Source organism: Vicia villosa, linkage group LG7 (genome assembly GCF_029867415.1).
Source record: "Vicia villosa cultivar HV-30 ecotype Madison, WI linkage group LG7, Vvil1.0, whole genome shotgun sequence".
Taxonomy (NCBI): Eukaryota; Viridiplantae; Streptophyta; class Magnoliopsida; order Fabales; family Fabaceae; genus Vicia; species Vicia villosa.
The window spans coordinates 75,254,720-75,273,000 of record NC_081186.1 but is presented as its reverse complement, the minus strand read 5'-3'; the positions used below and the strand labels follow the sequence as shown (position 1 = coordinate 75,273,000).

The 18,281-nt window shown below is 29.5% G+C and overlaps 4 protein-coding genes across 4 annotated transcripts; all 4 read right to left on the bottom strand.

Moving 5' to 3' along the window:
* Positions 1–1,740: 1,740 nt before the first annotated feature.
* Positions 1,741–3,236, bottom strand: LOC131617480 (embryonic abundant protein VF30.1-like). Its single transcript, XM_058888762.1, has 3 exons — positions 3,080–3,236; positions 2,839–2,944; positions 1,741–2,704 (listed from the first exon to the last, which is right to left on the bottom strand). The coding sequence occupies exons 1-3, from the start codon at positions 3,116–3,118 to the stop codon at positions 2,043–2,045; spliced, it is 807 nt and encodes a 268-aa protein (XP_058744745.1). The 5' UTR covers positions 3,119–3,236; the 3' UTR covers positions 1,741–2,042.
* A 3,096-nt stretch (positions 3,237–6,332) lies between these two features.
* On the bottom strand, positions 6,333–7,828 carry LOC131617479 (embryonic abundant protein VF30.1-like). Its single transcript, XM_058888761.1, has 3 exons — positions 7,672–7,828; positions 7,431–7,536; positions 6,333–7,296 (listed from the first exon to the last, which is right to left on the bottom strand). Exons 1-3 carry the CDS (start codon positions 7,708–7,710, stop codon positions 6,635–6,637), a joined length of 807 nt encoding a protein of 268 aa, XP_058744744.1. The 5' UTR covers positions 7,711–7,828; the 3' UTR covers positions 6,333–6,634.
* Positions 7,829–10,924: 3,096 nt separating this feature from the next.
* On the bottom strand, positions 10,925–12,420 carry LOC131617478 (embryonic abundant protein VF30.1-like). Its single transcript, XM_058888760.1, has 3 exons — positions 12,264–12,420; positions 12,023–12,128; positions 10,925–11,888 (listed from the first exon to the last, which is right to left on the bottom strand). Exons 1-3 carry the CDS (start codon positions 12,300–12,302, stop codon positions 11,227–11,229), a joined length of 807 nt encoding a protein of 268 aa, XP_058744743.1. The 5' UTR covers positions 12,303–12,420; the 3' UTR covers positions 10,925–11,226.
* A 3,084-nt stretch (positions 12,421–15,504) lies between these two features.
* On the bottom strand, positions 15,505–17,000 carry LOC131617477 (embryonic abundant protein VF30.1-like). The gene is made up of 3 exons (XM_058888759.1): positions 16,844–17,000; positions 16,603–16,708; positions 15,505–16,468 (listed from the first exon to the last, which is right to left on the bottom strand). The coding sequence occupies exons 1-3, from the start codon at positions 16,880–16,882 to the stop codon at positions 15,807–15,809; spliced, it is 807 nt and encodes a 268-aa protein (XP_058744742.1). The 5' UTR covers positions 16,883–17,000; the 3' UTR covers positions 15,505–15,806.
* Between the last annotated feature and the right edge of the window lie 1,281 nt (positions 17,001–18,281).

Below are 18,281 nucleotides of genomic sequence, written 5' to 3'. Positions count from 1 at the left end.
GTTTGTCGTTTTTAGTGGGTGAAGTGTGTTTGTAATATTTAACAAATAGTGAATTAAATTAGCTATATTTAAAAAAATAGAAAAAACTAAAACTAAAACATAATTTGAAAAAAAAAAAGAAATACAATCAAGTAAATAAACTTTATAGTTTTTGGAACCTATAAAAAAAGTCTAATGATAGAATAATCATACTCATAAAGGATAATGACTATAATCAAACTACAAATAGTAGATCTTGTAAAATAAATGAAACACATGACTTTATTGTAACAAATCTACTGCATAAACCAACAGAATTTTTTTAAAAGAAAAAATAATAATAATTCCATCCATTTCATAATACACTAAGAGGCCTTGAAAAAATCAATTTTAACCTTATTGAAAATAATTTTTGGTAGCTTAGTTTTTTATATGCTAAAATTTTTGTAGGATACTTCTATTATATTAAAAGTCAAAAAAAAAAATTCTAATGGATCTTTTTGGATGTTTTTTATGATGTTTTCAAAAAGACGTATGTAAAATAACCTCCTATATTTAACTTATTTTTTAGAAAATATAAATGAAGCACCGTAAATCATGTTTTCGAAAATGTTTTTGGAGATTTTGAAAAACATCAACTAAATAACACTTGCTATTGAGCATGTTTACTTTAAGACATGAGAAATGAACTATCCACTAAATGCATAGCTATAGTTGCATGTAAAACTTGTCCTACTAGTCATATTGATTCATTCAAGGTGGTAGGAAAGTTGATGCACATGTCCTCCATGCATGATAATTTGCATTCTCAATCGCCAAGCTGATTTGTGGTCTCTAAATAAAGATATGTGTGATACTTTTATTTTGGTGTAAAGGATGCATTTTAGTACAAAATGTATACCGTTTGGTTCTTAAGGTATATATAGTTTTGTTTTCTAAATATGTCATTTGCTTTTGTTTCTGAAAAATGTGTTATTTAGGTTACACTTCAAAAAATAACAGGTTAAAATGAAAAATTAGGTAAAATATTAAAAAGTTATATTTATAAAAAAAACAGAAATTTTCTCTAGAGTAGAACTACCAACCGAGGTTAAAACCCTTCCCTAAAACAAAATTTCCACCTATTGCATCGGATACCAAAACCAATCGAGAGTAAAAGTGGGTTAGAGAGGGCTTTCTCCTCAAGATTCCGTACAAGCACTTTTAAAATTTTAACATAGGCCCAACTTGCTGGAAGAAATTGTGACGGAGCCTTTACTAGTGCTCAAGAACTTTCATCTAAAAACCAATGAATAATCTAAATTTCAGGTTTATCGAACAACTCTTTACAATTAACGCATGGCAAATAAAAAGTCTATTATTCCATGTCTACTACATATATTGAAGGCATTGACCCAATTATCCAATTTTAAATTCAATTTCAATTCACTCTTCCCATTCACATACTGACTTTAACATTGGTGTAAATTCCATGAAGGTCATTCCCCTCTTCACCAGACAAGAAACTCATATCAGCCATGACCTCTAATTCACTTTCCATTTATGGTTCTAGAATAGAACATGATTCTTATTCACTTTTAAGTCAAATCATATTAGTATATAATTTGTTTTAATTTACCAAATGAAACATCCTTTCAATTTAAGTCAATTATTAATTTATCTAATCCTTGCAAAGATGAAATTTTTTTCCACGTCTTAAAATACTCATATGATAATTATTTTATTATGAAAATTGAAAGAAAATATATCAATAATATAATATATCAAACACTTCTTTTGCATTACGAAATTCAAACATACAAGGAAACTGGTCATAAGATACTTAGATACCACCAGATACAAAGTTACAAACCATAGTTCTAATTAGTTTAGAACTAGCATGTTTTATTTAGAATACATGGAATTTAAAATTGCACATCATAGTTCTCCATAAATACATCTATTATTTTAAAGCAATTCTAGTATGAACGTGAGGATCCCATAAAGTTAAAAATCCTCAAATGTCAAGCATGGTTTTACCGTGATATATTTTATTGGAAATGATGTGCATGACTAGTAAGCATCTAGATGACACAAGGATGGTCAACAGAATTATCGGGTACCCAAGCAGCAGCCTTATTTCCAATGAAATGACAAACAGGGACAGTTCCAGGTTTGACTTTGAGAGCTTCATAAAGCAACTCGGGGTTCATTCCTCTTGTGTCATGGTGGCAAACAGTTAAAGCCTTAGTTTTATCTCCTTGAGGGGTTACCAATGAGACCACATAAGCAGTTGTTGCACGAACTTGGTGGCAATTGAATACAACTTTTTCAAAATTTAATCTATGACACATCACAGCATTGTCTCCAATTTTTTTCACTTCCTCCACCACATATTGGTCTTGATTTTTGTCAAAGGTACTTGAAATAGCTTTAATTTTTGTGGTTCCAAAATGTGAAATGACATGATCAATCATTGATTCCAAAGATGAGACACAATGTTTGTGTTCTCCTTTAGCGGTTGGGCTCTTACAAAAGTCATCAAGACTTTGTCTTTCTTTATTTTTCAACCATATGGAATCTGTGACACCTTGTTTTGGTTCAGTGAATGGTCGCACTGTGTTTCCAGCAGATTTAGTGTTACCCAAGATGATAGTTTTCCCAGGATAAAGGTCATGTGGAAAAAAGAGTGTCGAGTATTGGTTTAACTCTTCGTACTTAATAGGTAGGTTATTAGTTTTTCCATCTGCCATATGAAGCACAAAATTTATTAGTTCTTAAATATTTCAAAATAGTCTTATTATGAGGGAATAATTCAATACATATATATAAGCATAATTAAAATTATAAAAAAGAAAAATATATAATTTAATTACTAACAAGGAAGCAATAGATCGGCGAAAGCACTTGGCAGAGGAGTGTTTGACCAAACAGATTGCCAATAATCTTCTCCTGATAGTGTCGCACCAATTCCGACAAAAGCAATCTAGAAAAAATATTCACATATTATCTATGAATGTTGGGTTACAAAATTAAGGAGTTTTTTACTCATCTGATTTTATTAAAAAAAGACATGCATATGCCATAATCAAGCTAAAGAGTATGAAAACAACAAACTTACACAAAATGAAGCTAAAACATATACATGTGCAAACTTCATTTTCCTAGATATAAAGAAATGATAATTGTGGGGTGTTTAAGTGAGTGTATTTAAAACAGATACAAGGTTCTCTTTATATAGATAAATGCATAACTACTATAGCTGCATGCAAGATTTGTCCTATTAATCATATTCATTCCACCAAGTGGGTAGGAAACTTGTGCACATGTCCTCCATGCATGACAATTTGCATTCTCACCCTCCATGCTCAATTGTGGAATCTATAAGGGAATCTAAACTAATTTGTTTTATCTTCTACATGGCATCCATGCACGAAGCCATCTTATCTTCCAAGCTTGTGTGATACCAATGTGTCTTTTAGTTATCAATTTATTTTGTGCAAATTACAGTCATGGAGAAAATTCACCATTATATTTAATATTCGAATATTACGGTAACATTTCTCAAATTGATTCTCTTTTGTGCATAACAATGTTAAAGCATATAATATGCCTCCTTTGCTTTATCATGTAGTATTTCCTCAAATATTTGACACAACTAAATTGAATTTAGGAAAAGAGGTGACACCGATAAGTATGAACACGATTAAAGTAAAAGCTTATATATTTTATTTGACAAAAAAATAGTGGATAAAATTAAATAATAACATTGCTGGGTAAATTTAAAAAGCTTGATAAAATTGATAATTGACCAAGATGATAAATATAAAATCATATACAATATAATTTGTTATAAATTTAATTTATTTGTGAATGAAGTTAATAACAGTCCAAGTGCAATTAGAAATTATATTACACTATGAAGTATTTATATAGTATTGAAGAAAATTATAAACTTATTAGAGGTGAATCTTTATTAAATATATTTATTTATTACTGGTGTTAAGTTATTTACCATATAATACTACACGCTATATGTTGTGACTACTACTCATATAATTAAAGTTGGATCAAATAAATTACATATAATGATAAAATTAAGGTTCCCTATTCTTTTTTATTGTTATGTGTATATTTTACATATAAGAGCTTGAATTTTTAAATGTAAATCTTCATTTAGCTTTGATTGTATGGCATTGAATTGTTAAGTGGTTGGAATAGGATGTTGATCTTATGTTTATTTTTTTATTTTCTATTTTGTTAAGTGGTAGGTCATAGAGTATGGGTGATTATGTTAGGGTATGATATGCAGATGTTTGTTCTTTTTTGATTGCTTATAATGACACTATTTTGTGGTTCTTTAATAAATGTGTAAAAAGTGAAGGAAAAAACGATTTGTCTAGCAATGTCGGGGTTTCTTGGTAGGCCTGTGATGAATTCGTGTTCAATTTTTAAATAGGTTGACAACCTTATCATTTTCCTTAACTAATAGTGGATCTTGAGTTTTTATCTCAGTACAAGGATTAGTTATGGGCTAAGACGTCTCGTTAGGAGTTTATGTTTTAATGATGGTGGTCTGGTTGGCGTGACAGCTAGCTTGATCAAATGTTGCTTTGATATTTAGTAATATGTGTATTCTCTTAGGTTGTTTTAGTTTGTCGTTTTTAGTGGGTGAAGTGTGTTTGTAATATTTAACAAATAGTGAATTAAATTAACTATATTTAAAAAAATAGAAAAAACTAAAACTAAAACATAATTTGAAAAAAAAAGAAATACAATCAAGTAAATAAACTTTATAGTCTTTGGAACCTATAAAAAAAGTCTAATGATAGAATAATCATACTCATAAAGGATAATGACTATAATCAAACTCCAAATGGTAGATCTTGTAAAATAAATTAAACACATGACTTTATTGTAACAAATCTACTGCATAAACCAACAGAATTGTTTTAAAAGAAAAAATAATAATAATTCCATCCATTTCATAATACACTAAGAGGCCTTGAAAAAATCAATTTTAACCTTATTGAAAATAATTTTTGGTAGCTTAGTTTTTTATATGCTAAAATTTTTGTAGGATACTTCTATTATATTAAAAGTCAAAAATAAATTTTCTAATGGATCTTTTTGGATGTTTTTTATGATGTTTTCAAAAAGACGTATGTAAAATAACCTCCTATATTTAACTTATTTTTTAGAAAATATAAATGAAGCACCGTAAATCATGTTTTCGAAAATGTTTTTGGAGATTTTGAAAAACATCAACTAAATAACACTTGCTATTGAGCATGTTTACTTTAAGACATGAGAAATGAACTATCCACTAAATGCATAGCTATAGTTGCATGTAAAACTTGTCCTACTAGTCATATTGATTCATTCAAGGTGGTAGGAAAGTTGATGCACATGTCCTCCATGCATGATAATTTGCATTCTCAATCGCCAAGCTGATTTGTGGTCTCTAAATAAAGATATGTGTGATACTTTTATTTTGGTGTAAAGGATGCATTTTAGTACAAAATGTATACCGTTTGGTTCTTAAGGTATATATAGTTTTGTTTTCTAAATATGTCATTTGCTTTTGTTTCTGAAAAATGTGTAATTTAGGTTACACTTCAAAAAATAACAGGTTAAAATGAAAAATTAGGTAAAATATTAAAAAGTCGTATTTATAAAAAAAACAGAAATTTTCTACCAACCGAGGTTAAAACCCTTCCCTAAAACAAAATTTCCACCTATTGCATCGGATACAAAAACCAATCGAGAGTAAAAGTGGGTTAGAGAGAGCTTTCTCTTCAAGATTCCGTACAAGCACTTTTAAAATTTTATCATAGGCCCAACTTGCTGGAAGAAATTGTGACAGAGCCTTTACCAGTGCTCAAGAACTTTCATCTAAAAAGCAATGAATGATCTAAACTTCAGGTTTATCGAACAACTCTTTACAATTAACGCATGGCAAATAAAAAGTCTGTTATTCCATGTCTACTACATATATTGAAGGCATTGACCCAATTATCCAATTTTAAATTCAATTTCAATTCACTCTTCCCATTCACATACTGACTTTAACATTGGTGTAAATTCCATGAAGGTCATTCCCCTCTTCACCAGACAAGAAACTCATATCAGCCATGACCTCTAATTCACTTTCCATTTATGGTTCTAGAATAGAACATGATTCTTATTCACTTTTAAGTCAAATCATATTAGTATATAATTTGTTTTAATTTACCAAATGAAACATCCTTTCAATTTAAGTCAATTATTTATCTAATCCTTGATAAGATGAAATTTTTTTCCACGTCTTAAAATACTCATATGATAATTATTTTATTATGAAAATTGAAAGAAAATATATCAATAATATAATATATCAAACACTTCTTTTGCATTACGAAATTCAAACATACAAGGAAACTGGTCATAAGATACTTAGATACCACCAGATACAAAGTTACAAACCATAGTTCTAATTAGTTTAGAACTAGCATGTTTTATTTAGAATACATGGAATTTAAAATTGCACATCATAGTTCTCCATAAATACATCTATTATTTTAAAGCAATTCTAGTATGAACGTGAGGATCCCATAAAGTTAAAAATCCTCAAATGTCAAGCATGGTTTTACCGTGATATATTTTATTGGAAATGATGTGCATGACTAGTAAGCATCTAGATGACACAAGGATGGTCAACAGAATTATCGGGTACCCAAGCAGCAGCCTTATTTCCAATGAAATGACAAACAGGGACAGTTCCAGGTTTGACTTTGAGAGCTTCATAAAGCAACTCGGGGTTCATTCCTCTTGTGTCATGGTGGCAAACAGTTAAAGCCTTAGTTTTATCTCCTTGAGGGGTTACCAATGAGACCACATAAGCAGTTGTTGCACGAACTTGGTGGCAATTGAATACAACTTTTTCAAAATTTAATCTATGACACATCACAGCATTGTCTCCAATTTTTTTCACTTCCTCCACCACATATTGGTCTTGATTTTTGTCAAAGGTACTTGAAATAGCTTTAATTTTTGTGGTTCCAAAATGTGAAATGACATGATCAATCATTGATTCCAAAGATGAGACACAATGTTTGTGTTCTCCTTTAGCGGTTGGGCTCTTACAAAAGTCATCAAGACTTTGTCTTTCTTTATTTTTCAACCATATGGAATCTGTGACACCTTGTTTTGGTTCAGTGAATGGTCGCACTGTGTTTCCAGCAGATTTAGTGTTACCCAAGATGATAGTTTTCCCAGGATAAAGGTCATGTGGAAAAAAGAGTGTCGAGTATTGGTTTAACTCTTCGTACTTAATAGGTAGGTTATTAGTTTTTCCATCTGCCATATGAAGCACAAAATTTATTAGTTCTTAAATATTTCAAAATAGTCTTATTATGAGGGAATAATTCAATACATATATATAAGCATAATTAAAATTATAAAAAAGAAAAATATATAATTTAATTACTAACAAGGAAGCAATAGATCGGCGAAAGCACTTGGCAGAGGAGTGTTTGACCAAACAGATTGCCAATAATCTTCTCCTGATAGTGTCGCACCAATTCCGACAAAAGCAATCTAGAAAAAATATTCACATATTATCTATGAATGTTGGGTTACAAAATTAAGGAGTTTTTTACTCATCTGATTTTATTAAAAAAAGACATGCATATGCCATAATCAAGCTAAAGAGTATGAAAACAACAAACTTACACAAAATGAAGCTAAAACATATACATGTGCAAACTTCATTTTCCTAGATATAAAGAAATGATAATTGTGGGGTGTTTAAGTGAGTGTATTTAAAACAGATACAAGGTTCTCTTTATATAGATAAATGCATAACTACTATAGCTGCATGCAAGATTTGTCCTATTAATCATATTCATTCCACCAAGTGGGTAGGAAACTTGTGCACATGTCCTCCATGCATGACAATTTGCATTCTCACCCTCCATGCTCAATTGTGGAATCTATAAGGGAATCTAAACTAATTTGTTTTATCTTCTACATGGCATCCATGCACGAAGCCATCTTATCTTCCAAGCTTGTGTGATACCAATGTGTCTTTTAGTTATCAATTTATTTTGTGCAAATTACAGTCATGGAGAAAATTCACCATTATATTTAATATTCGAATATTACGGTAACATTTCTCAAATTGATTCTCTTTTGTGCATAACAATGTTAAAGCATATAATATGCCTCCTTTGCTTTATCATGTAGTATTTCCTCAAATATTTGACACAACTAAATTGAATTTAGGAAAAGAGGTGACACCGATAAGTATGAACACGATTAAAGTAAAAGCTTATATATTTTATTTGACAAAAAAATAGTGGATAAAATTAAATAATAACATTGCTGGGTAAATTTAAAAAGCTTGATAAAATTGATAATTGACCAAGATGATAAATATAAAATCATATACAATATAATTTGTTATAAATTTAATTTATTTGTGAATGAAGTTAATAACAGTCCAAGTGCAATTAGAAATTATATTACACTATGAAGTATTTATATAGTATTGAAGAAAATTATAAACTTATTAGAGGTGAATCTTTATTAAATATATTTATTTATTACTGGTGTTAAGTTATTTACCATATAATACTACACGCTATATGTTGTGACTACTACTCATATAATTAAAGTTGGATCAAATAAATTACATATAATGATAAAATTAAGGTTCCCTATTCTTTTTTATTGTTATGTGTATATTTTACATATAAGAGCTTGAATTTTTAAATGTAAATCTTCATTTAGCTTTGATTGTATGGCATTGAATTGTTAAGTGGTTGGAATAGGATGTTGATCTTATGTTTATTTTTTTATTTTCTATTTTGTTAAGTGGTAGGTCATAGAGTATGGGTGATTATGTTAGGGTATGATATGCAGATGTTTGTTCTTTTTTGATTGCTTATAATGACACTATTTTGTGGTTCTTTAATAAATGTGTAAAAAGTGAAGGAAAAAACGATTTGTCTAGCAATGTCGGGGTTTCTTGGTAGGCCTGTGATGAATTCGTGTTCAATTTTTAAATAGGTTCACAACCTTATCATTTTCCTTAACTAATAGTGGATCTTGAGTTTTTATCTCAGTACAAGGATTAGTTATGGGCTAAGACGTCTCGTTAGGAGTTTATGTTTTAATGATGGTGGTCTGGTTGGCGTGACAGCTAGCTTGATCAAATGTTGCTTTGATATTTAGTAATATGTGTATTCTCTTAGGTTGTTTTAGTTTGTCGTTTTTAGTGGGTGAAGTGTGTTTGTAATATTTAACAAATAGTGAATTAAATTAACTATATTTAAAAAAATAGAAAAAACTAAAACTAAAACATAATTTGAAAAAAAAAGAAATACAATCAAGTAAATAAACTTTATAGTCTTTGGAACCTATAAAAAAAGTCTAATGATAGAATAATCATACTCATAAAGGATAATGACTATAATCAAACTCCAAATGGTAGATCTTGTAAAATAAATTAAACACATGACTTTATTGTAACAAATCTACTGCATAAACCAACAGAATTGTTTTAAAAGAAAAAATAAAAATAATTCCATCCATTTCATAATACACTAAGAGGCCTTGAAAAAATCAATTTTAACCTTATTGAAAATAATTTTTGGTAGCTTAGTTTTTTATATGCTAAAATTTTTGTAGGATACTTCTATTATATTAAAAGTCAAAAATAAATTTTCTAATGGATCTTTTTGGATGTTTTTTATGATGTTTTCAAAAAGACGTATGTAAAATAACCTCCTATATTTAACTTATTTTTTAGAAAATATAAATGAAGCACCGTAAATCATGTTTTCGAAAATGTTTTTGGAGATTTTGAAAAACATCAACTAAATAACACTTGCTATTGAGCATGTTTACTTTAAGACATGAGAAATGAACTATCCACTAAATGCATAGCTATAGTTGCATGTAAAACTTGTCCTACTAGTCATATTGATTCATTCAAGGTGGTAGGAAAGTTGATGCACATGTCCTCCATGCATGATAATTTGCATTCTCAATCGCCAAGCTGATTTGTGGTCTCTAAATAAAGATATGTGTGATACTTTTATTTTGGTGTAAAGGATGCATTTTAGTACAAAATGTATACCGTTTGGTTCTTAAGGTATATATAGTTTTGTTTTCTAAATATGTCATTTGCTTTTGTTTCTGAAAAATGTGTAATTTAGGTTACACTTCAAAAAATAACAGGTTAAAATGAAAAATTAGGTAAAATATTAAAAAGTCGTATTTATAAAAAAAACAGGAATTTTCTACCAACCGAGGTTAAAACCCTTCCCTAAAACAAAATTTCCACCTATTGCATCGGATACAAAAACCAATCGAGAGTAAAAGTGGGTTAGAGAGAGCTTTCTCTTCAAGATTCCGTACAAGCACTTTTAAAATTTTATCATAGGCCCAACTTGCTGGAAGAAATTGTGACAGAGCCTTTACCAGTGCTCAAGAACTTTCATCTAAAAAGCAATGAATGATCTAAACTTCAGGTTTATCGAACAACTCTTTACAATTAACGCATGGCAAATAAAAAGTCGGTTATTCCATGTCTACTACATATATTGAAGGCATTGACCCAATTATCCAATTTTAAATTCAATTTCAATTCACTCTTCCCATTCACATACTGACTTTAACATTGGTGTAAATTCCATGAAGGTCATTCCCCTCTTCACCAGACAAGAAACTCATATCAGCCATGACCTCTAATTCACTTTCCATTTATGGTTCTAGAATAGAACATGATTCTTATTCACTTTTAAGTCAAATCATATTAGTATATAATTTGTTTTAATTTACCAAATGAAACATCCTTTCAATTTAAGTCAATTATTTATCTAATCCTTGATAAGATGAAATTTTTTTCCACGTCTTAAAATACTCATATGATAATTATTTTATTATGAAAATTGAAAGAAAATATATCAATAATATAATATATCAAACACTTCTTTTGCATTACGAAATTCAAACATACAAGGAAACTGGTCATAAGATACTTAGATACCACCAGATACAAAGTTACAAACCATAGTTCTAATTAGTTTAGAACTAGCATGTTTTATTTAGAATACATGGAATTTAAAATTGCACATCATAGTTCTCCATAAATACATCTATTATTTTAAAGCAATTCTAGTATGAACGTGAGGATCCCATAAAGTTAAAAATCCTCAAATGTCAAGCATGGTTTTACCGTGATATATTTTATTGGAAATGATGTGCATGACTAGTAAGCATCTAGATGACACAAGGATGGTCAACAGAATTATCGGGTACCCAAGCAGCAGCCTTATTTCCAATGAAATGACAAACAGGGACAGTTCCAGGTTTGACTTTGAGAGCTTCATAAAGCAACTCGGGGTTCATTCCTCTTGTGTCATGGTGGCAAACAGTTAAAGCCTTAGTTTTATCTCCTTGAGGGGTTACCAATGAGACCACATAAGCAGTTGTTGCACGAACTTGGTGGCAATTGAATACAACTTTTTCAAAATTTAATCTATGACACATCACAGCATTGTCTCCAATTTTTTTCACTTCCTCCACCACATATTGGTCTTGATTTTTGTCAAAGGTACTTGAAATAGCTTTAATTTTTGTGGTTCCAAAATGTGAAATGACATGATCAATCATTGATTCCAAAGATGAGACACAATGTTTGTGTTCTCCTTTAGCGGTTGGGCTCTTACAAAAGTCATCAAGACTTTGTCTTTCTTTATTTTTCAACCATATGGAATCTGTGACACCTTGTTTTGGTTCAGTGAATGGTCGCACTGTGTTTCCAGCAGATTTAGTGTTACCCAAGATGATAGTTTTCCCAGGATAAAGGTCATGTGGAAAAAAGAGTGTCGAGTATTGGTTTAACTCTTCGTACTTAATAGGTAGGTTATTAGTTTTTCCATCTGCCATATGAAGCACAAAATTTATTAGTTCTTAAATATTTCAAAATAGTCTTATTATGAGGGAATAATTCAATACATATATATAAGCATAATTAAAATTATAAAAAAGAAAAATATATAATTTAATTACTAACAAGGAAGCAATAGATCGGCGAAAGCACTTGGCAGAGGAGTGTTTGACCAAACAGATTGCCAATAATCTTCTCCTGATAGTGTCGCACCAATTCCGACAAAAGCAATCTAGAAAAAATATTCACATATTATCTATGAATGTTGGGTTACAAAATTAAGGAGTTTTTTACTCATCTGATTTTATTAAAAAAAGACATGCATATGCCATAATCAAGCTAAAGAGTATGAAAACAACAAACTTACACAAAATGAAGCTAAAACATATACATGTGCAAACTTCATTTTCCTAGATATAAAGAAATGATAATTGTGGGGTGTTTAAGTGAGTGTATTTAAAACAGATACAAGGTTCTCTTTATATAGATAAATGCATAACTACTATAGCTGCATGCAAGATTTGTCCTATTAATCATATTCATTCCACCAAGTGGGTAGGAAACTTGTGCACATGTCCTCCATGCATGACAATTTGCATTCTCACCCTCCATGCTCAATTGTGGAATCTATAAGGGAATCTAAACTAATTTGTTTTATCTTCTACATGGCATCCATGCACGAAGCCATCTTATCTTCCAAGCTTGTGTGATACCAATGTGTCTTTTAGTTATCAATTTATTTTGTGCAAATTACAGTCATGGAGAAAATTCACCATTATATTTAATATTCGAATATTACGGTAACATTTCTCAAATTGATTCTCTTTTGTGCATAACAATGTTAAAGCATATAATATGCCTCCTTTGCTTTATCATGTAGTATTTCCTCAAATATTTGACACAACTAAATTGAATTTAGGAAAAGAGGTGACACCGATAAGTATGAACACGATTAAAGTAAAAGCTTATATATTTTATTTGACAAAAAAATAGTGGATAAAATTAAATAATAACATTGCTGGGTAAATTTAAAAAGCTTGATAAAATTGATAATTGACCAAGATGATAAATATAAAATCATATACAATATAATTTGTTATAAATTTAATTTATTTGTGAATGAAGTTAATAACAGTCCAAGTGCAATTAGAAATTATATTACACTATGAAGTATTTATATAGTATTGAAGAAAATTATAAACTTATTAGAGGTGAATCTTTATTAAATATATTTATTTATTACTGGTGTTAAGTTATTTACCATATAATACTACACGCTATATGTTGTGACTACTACTCATATAATTAAAGTTGGATCAAATAAATTACATATAATGATAAAATTAAGGTTCCCTATTCTTTTTTATTGTTATGTGTATATTTTACATATAAGAGCTTGAATTTTTAAATGTAAATCTTCATTTAGCTTTGATTGTATGGCATTGAATTGTTAAGTGGTTGGAATAGGATGTTGATCTTATGTTTATTTTTTTATTTTCTATTTTGTTAAGTGGTAGGTCATAGAGTATGGGTGATTATGTTAGGGTATGATATGCAGATGTTTGTTCTTTTTTGATTGCTTATAATGACACTATTTTGTGGTTCTTTAATAAATGTGTAAAAAGTGAAGGAAAAAACGATTTGTCTAGCAATGTCGGGGTTTCTTGGTAGGCCTGTGATGAATTCGTGTTCATTTTTTAAATAGGTTCACAACCTTATCATTTTCCTTAACTAATAGTGGATCTTGAGTTTTTATCTCAGTACAAGGATTAGTTATGGGCTAAGACGTCTCGTTAGGAGTTTATGTTTTAATGATGGTGGTCTGGTTGGCGTGACAGCTAGCTTGATCAAATGTTGCTTTGATATTTAGTAATATGTGTATTCTCTTAGGTTGTTTTAGTTTGTCGTTTTTAGTGGGTGAAGTGTGTTTGTAATATTTAACAAATAGTGAATTAAATTAACTATATTTAAAAAAATAGAAAAAACTAAAACTAAAACATAATTTGAAAAAAAAAGAAATACAATCAAGTAAATAAACTTTATAGTCTTTGGAACCTATAAAAAAAGTCTAATGATAGAATAATCATACTCATAAAGGATAATGACTATAATCAAACTCCAAATGGTAGATCTTGTAAAATAAATTAAACACATGACTTTATTGTAACAAATCTACTGCATAAACCAACAGAATTGTTTTAAAAGAAAAAATAAAAATAATTCCATCCATTTCATAATACACTAAGAGGCCTTGAAAAAATCAATTTTAACCTTATTGAAAATAATTTTTGGTAGCTTAGTTTTTTATATGCTAAAATTTTTGTAGGATACTTCTATTATATTAAAAGTCAAAAAAAAAATTCTAATGGATCTTTTTGGATGTTTTTTATGATGTTTTCAAAAAGACGTATGTAAAATAACCTCCTATATTTAACTTATTTTTTAGAAAATATAAATGAAGCACCGTAAAATCATGTTTTTGGAGATTTTGAAAAACATCAACTAAATAACACTTGCTATTGAGCATGTTTACTTTAAGACATGAGAAATGAACTATCCACTAAATGCATAGCTATAGTTGCATGTAAAACTTGTCCTACTAGTCATATTGATTCATTCAAGGTGGTAGGAAAGTTGATGCACATGTCCTCCATGCATGATAATTTGCATTCTCAATCGCCAAGCTGATTTGTGGTCTCTAAATAAAGATATGTGTGATACTTTTATTTTGGTGTAAAGGATGCATTTTAGTACAAAATGTATACCGTTTGGTTCTTAAGGTATATATAGTTTTGTTTTCTAAATATGTCATTTGCTTTTGTTTCTGAAAAATGTGTAATTTAGGTTACACTTCAAAAAATAACAGGTTAAAATGAAAAATTAGGTAAAATATTAAAAAGTCGTATTTATAAAAAAAACAGAAATTTTCTACCAACCGAGGTTAAAACCCTTCCCTAAAACAAAATTTCCACCTATTGCATCGGATACAAAAACCAATCGAGAGTAAAAGTGGGTTAGAGAGAGCTTTCTCTTCAAGATTCCGTACAAGCACTTTTAAAATTTTATCATAGGCCCAACTTGCTGGAAGAAATTGTGACAGAGCCTTTACCAGTGCTCAAGAACTTTCATCTAAAAAGCAATGAATGATCTAAACTTCAGGTTTATCGAACAACTCTTTACAATTAACGCATGGCAAATAAAAAGTCTGTTATTCCATGTCTACTACATATATTGAAGGCATTGACCCAATTATCCAATTTTAAATTCAATTTCAATTCACTCTTCCCATTCACATACTGACTTTAACATTGGTGTAAATTCCATGAAGGTCATTCCCCTCTTCACCAGACAAGAAACTCATATCAGCCATGACCTCTAATTCACTTTCCATTTATGGTTCTAGAATAGAACATGATTCTTATTCACTTTTAAGTCAAATCATATTAGTATATAATTTGTTTTAATTTACCAAATGAAACATCCTTTCAATTTAAGTCAATTATTTATCTAATCCTTGATAAGATGAAATTTTTTTCCACGTCTTAAAATACTCATATGATAATTATTTTATTATGAAAATTGAAAGAAAATATATCAATAATATAATATATCAAACACTTCTTTTGCATTACGAAATTCAAACATACAAGGAAACTGGTCATAAGATACTTAGATACCACCAGATACAAAGTTACAAACCATAGTTCTAATTAGTTTAGAACTAGCATGTTTTATTTAGAATACATGGAATTTAAAATTGCACATCATAGTTCTCCATAAATACATCTATTATTTTAAAGCAATTCTAGTATGAACGTGAGGATCCCATAAAGTTAAAAATCCTCAAATGTCAAGCATGGTTTTACCGTGATATATTTTATTGGAAATGATGTGCATGACTAGTAAGCATCTAGATGACACAAGGATGGTCAACAGAATTATCGGGTACCCAAGCAGCAGCCTTATTTCCAATGAAATGACAAACAGGGACAGTTCCAGGTTTGACTTTGAGAGCTTCATAAAGCAACTCGGGGTTCATTCCTCTTGTGTCATGGTGGCAAACAGTTAAAGCCTTAGTTTTATCTCCTTGAGGGGTTACCAATGAGACCACATAAGCAGTTGTTGCACGAACTTGGTGGCAATTGAATACAACTTTTTCAAAATTTAATCTATGACACATCACAGCATTGTCTCCAATTTTTTTCACTTCCTCCACCACATATTGGTCTTGATTTTTGTCAAAGGTACTTGAAATAGCTTTAATTTTTGTGGTTCCAAAATGTGAAATGACATGATCAATCATTGATTCCAAAGATGAGACACAATGTTTGTGTTCTCCTTTAGCGGTTGGGCTCTTACAAAAGTCATCAAGACTTTGTCTTTCTTTATTTTTCAACCATATGGAATCTGTGACACCTTGTTTTGGTTCAGTGAATGGTCGCACTGTGTTTCCAGCAGATTTAGTGTTACCCAAGATGATAGTTTTCCCAGGATAAAGGTCATGTGGAAAAAAGAGTGTCGAGTATTGGTTTAACTCTTCGTACTTAATAGGTAGGTTATTAGTTTTTCCATCTGCCATATGAAGCACAAAATTTATTAGTTCTTAAATATTTCAAAATAGTCTTATTATGAGGGAATAATTCAATACATATATATAAGCATAATTAAAATTATAAAAAAGAAAAATATATAATTTAATTACTAACAAGGAAGCAATAGATCGGCGAAAGCACTTGGCAGAGGAGTGTTTGACCAAACAGATTGCCAATAATCTTCTCCTGATAGTGTCGCACCAATTCCGACAAAAGCAATCTAGAAAAAATATTCACATATTATCTATGAATGTTGGGTTACAAAATTAAGGAGTTTTTTACTCATCTGATTTTATTAAAAAAAGACATGCATATGCCATAATCAAGCTAAAGAGTATGAAAACAACAAACTTACACAAAATGAAGCTAAAACATATACATGTGCAAACTTCATTTTCCTAGATATAAAGAAATGATAATTGTGGGGTGTTTAAGTGAGTGTATTTAAAACAGATACAAGGTTCTCTTTATATAGATAAATGCATAACTACTATAGCTGCATGCAAGATTTGTCCTATTAATCATATTCATTCCACCAAGTGGGTAGGAAACTTGTGCACATGTCCTCCATGCATGACAATTTGCATTCTCACCCTCCATGCTCAATTGTGGAATCTATAAGGGAATCTAAACTAATTTGTTTTATCTTCTACATGGCATCCATGCACGAAGCCATCTTATCTTCCAAGCTTGTGTGATACCAATGTGTCTTTTAGTTATCAATTTATTTTGTGCAAATTACAGTCATGGAGAAAATTCACCATTATATTTAATATTCGAATATTACGGTAACATTTCTCAAATTGATTCTCTTTTGTGCATAACAATGTTAAAGCATATAATATGCCTCCTTTGCTTTATCATGTAGTATTTCCTCAAATATTTGACACAACTAAATTGAATTTAGGAAAAGAGGTGACATCGATAAGTATGAACACGATTAAAGTAAAAGCTTATATATTTTATTTGACAAAAAAATAGTGGATAAAATTAAATAATAACATTGCTGGGTAAATTTAAAAAGCTTGATAAAATTGATAATTGACCAAGATGATAAATATAAAATCATATACAATATAATTTGTTATAAATTTAATTTATTTGTGAATGAAGTTAATAACAGTCCAAGTGCAATTAGAAATTATATTACACTATGAAGTATTTATATAGTATTGAAGAAAATTATAAACTTATTAGAGGTGAATCTTTATTAAATATATTTATTTATTACTGGTGTTAAGTTATTTACCATATAATACTACACGCTATATGTTGTGACTACTACTCATATAATTAAAGTTGGATCAAATAAATTACATATAATGATAAAATTAAGGTTCCCTATTCTTTTTTATTGTTATGTGTATATTTTACATATAAGAGCTTGAATTTTTAAATGTAAATCTTCATTTAGCTTTGATTGTATGGCATTGAATTGTTAAGTGGTTGGAATAGGATGTTGATCTTATGTTTATTTTTTTATTTTCTATTTTGTTAAGTGGTAGGTCATAGAGTATGGGTGATTATGTTAGGGTATGATATGCAGATGTTTGTTCTTTTTTGATTGCTTATAATGACACTATTTTGTGGTTCTTTAATAAATGTGTAAAAAGTGAAGGAAAAAACGATTTGTCTAGCAATGTCGGGGTTTCTTGGTAGGCCTGTGATGAATTCGTGTTCATTTTTTAAATAGATTCACAACCTTATCATTTTCCTTAACTAATAGTGGATCTTGAGTTTTTATCTCAGTACAAGGATTAGTTATGGGCTAAGACGTCTCGTTAGGAGTTTAT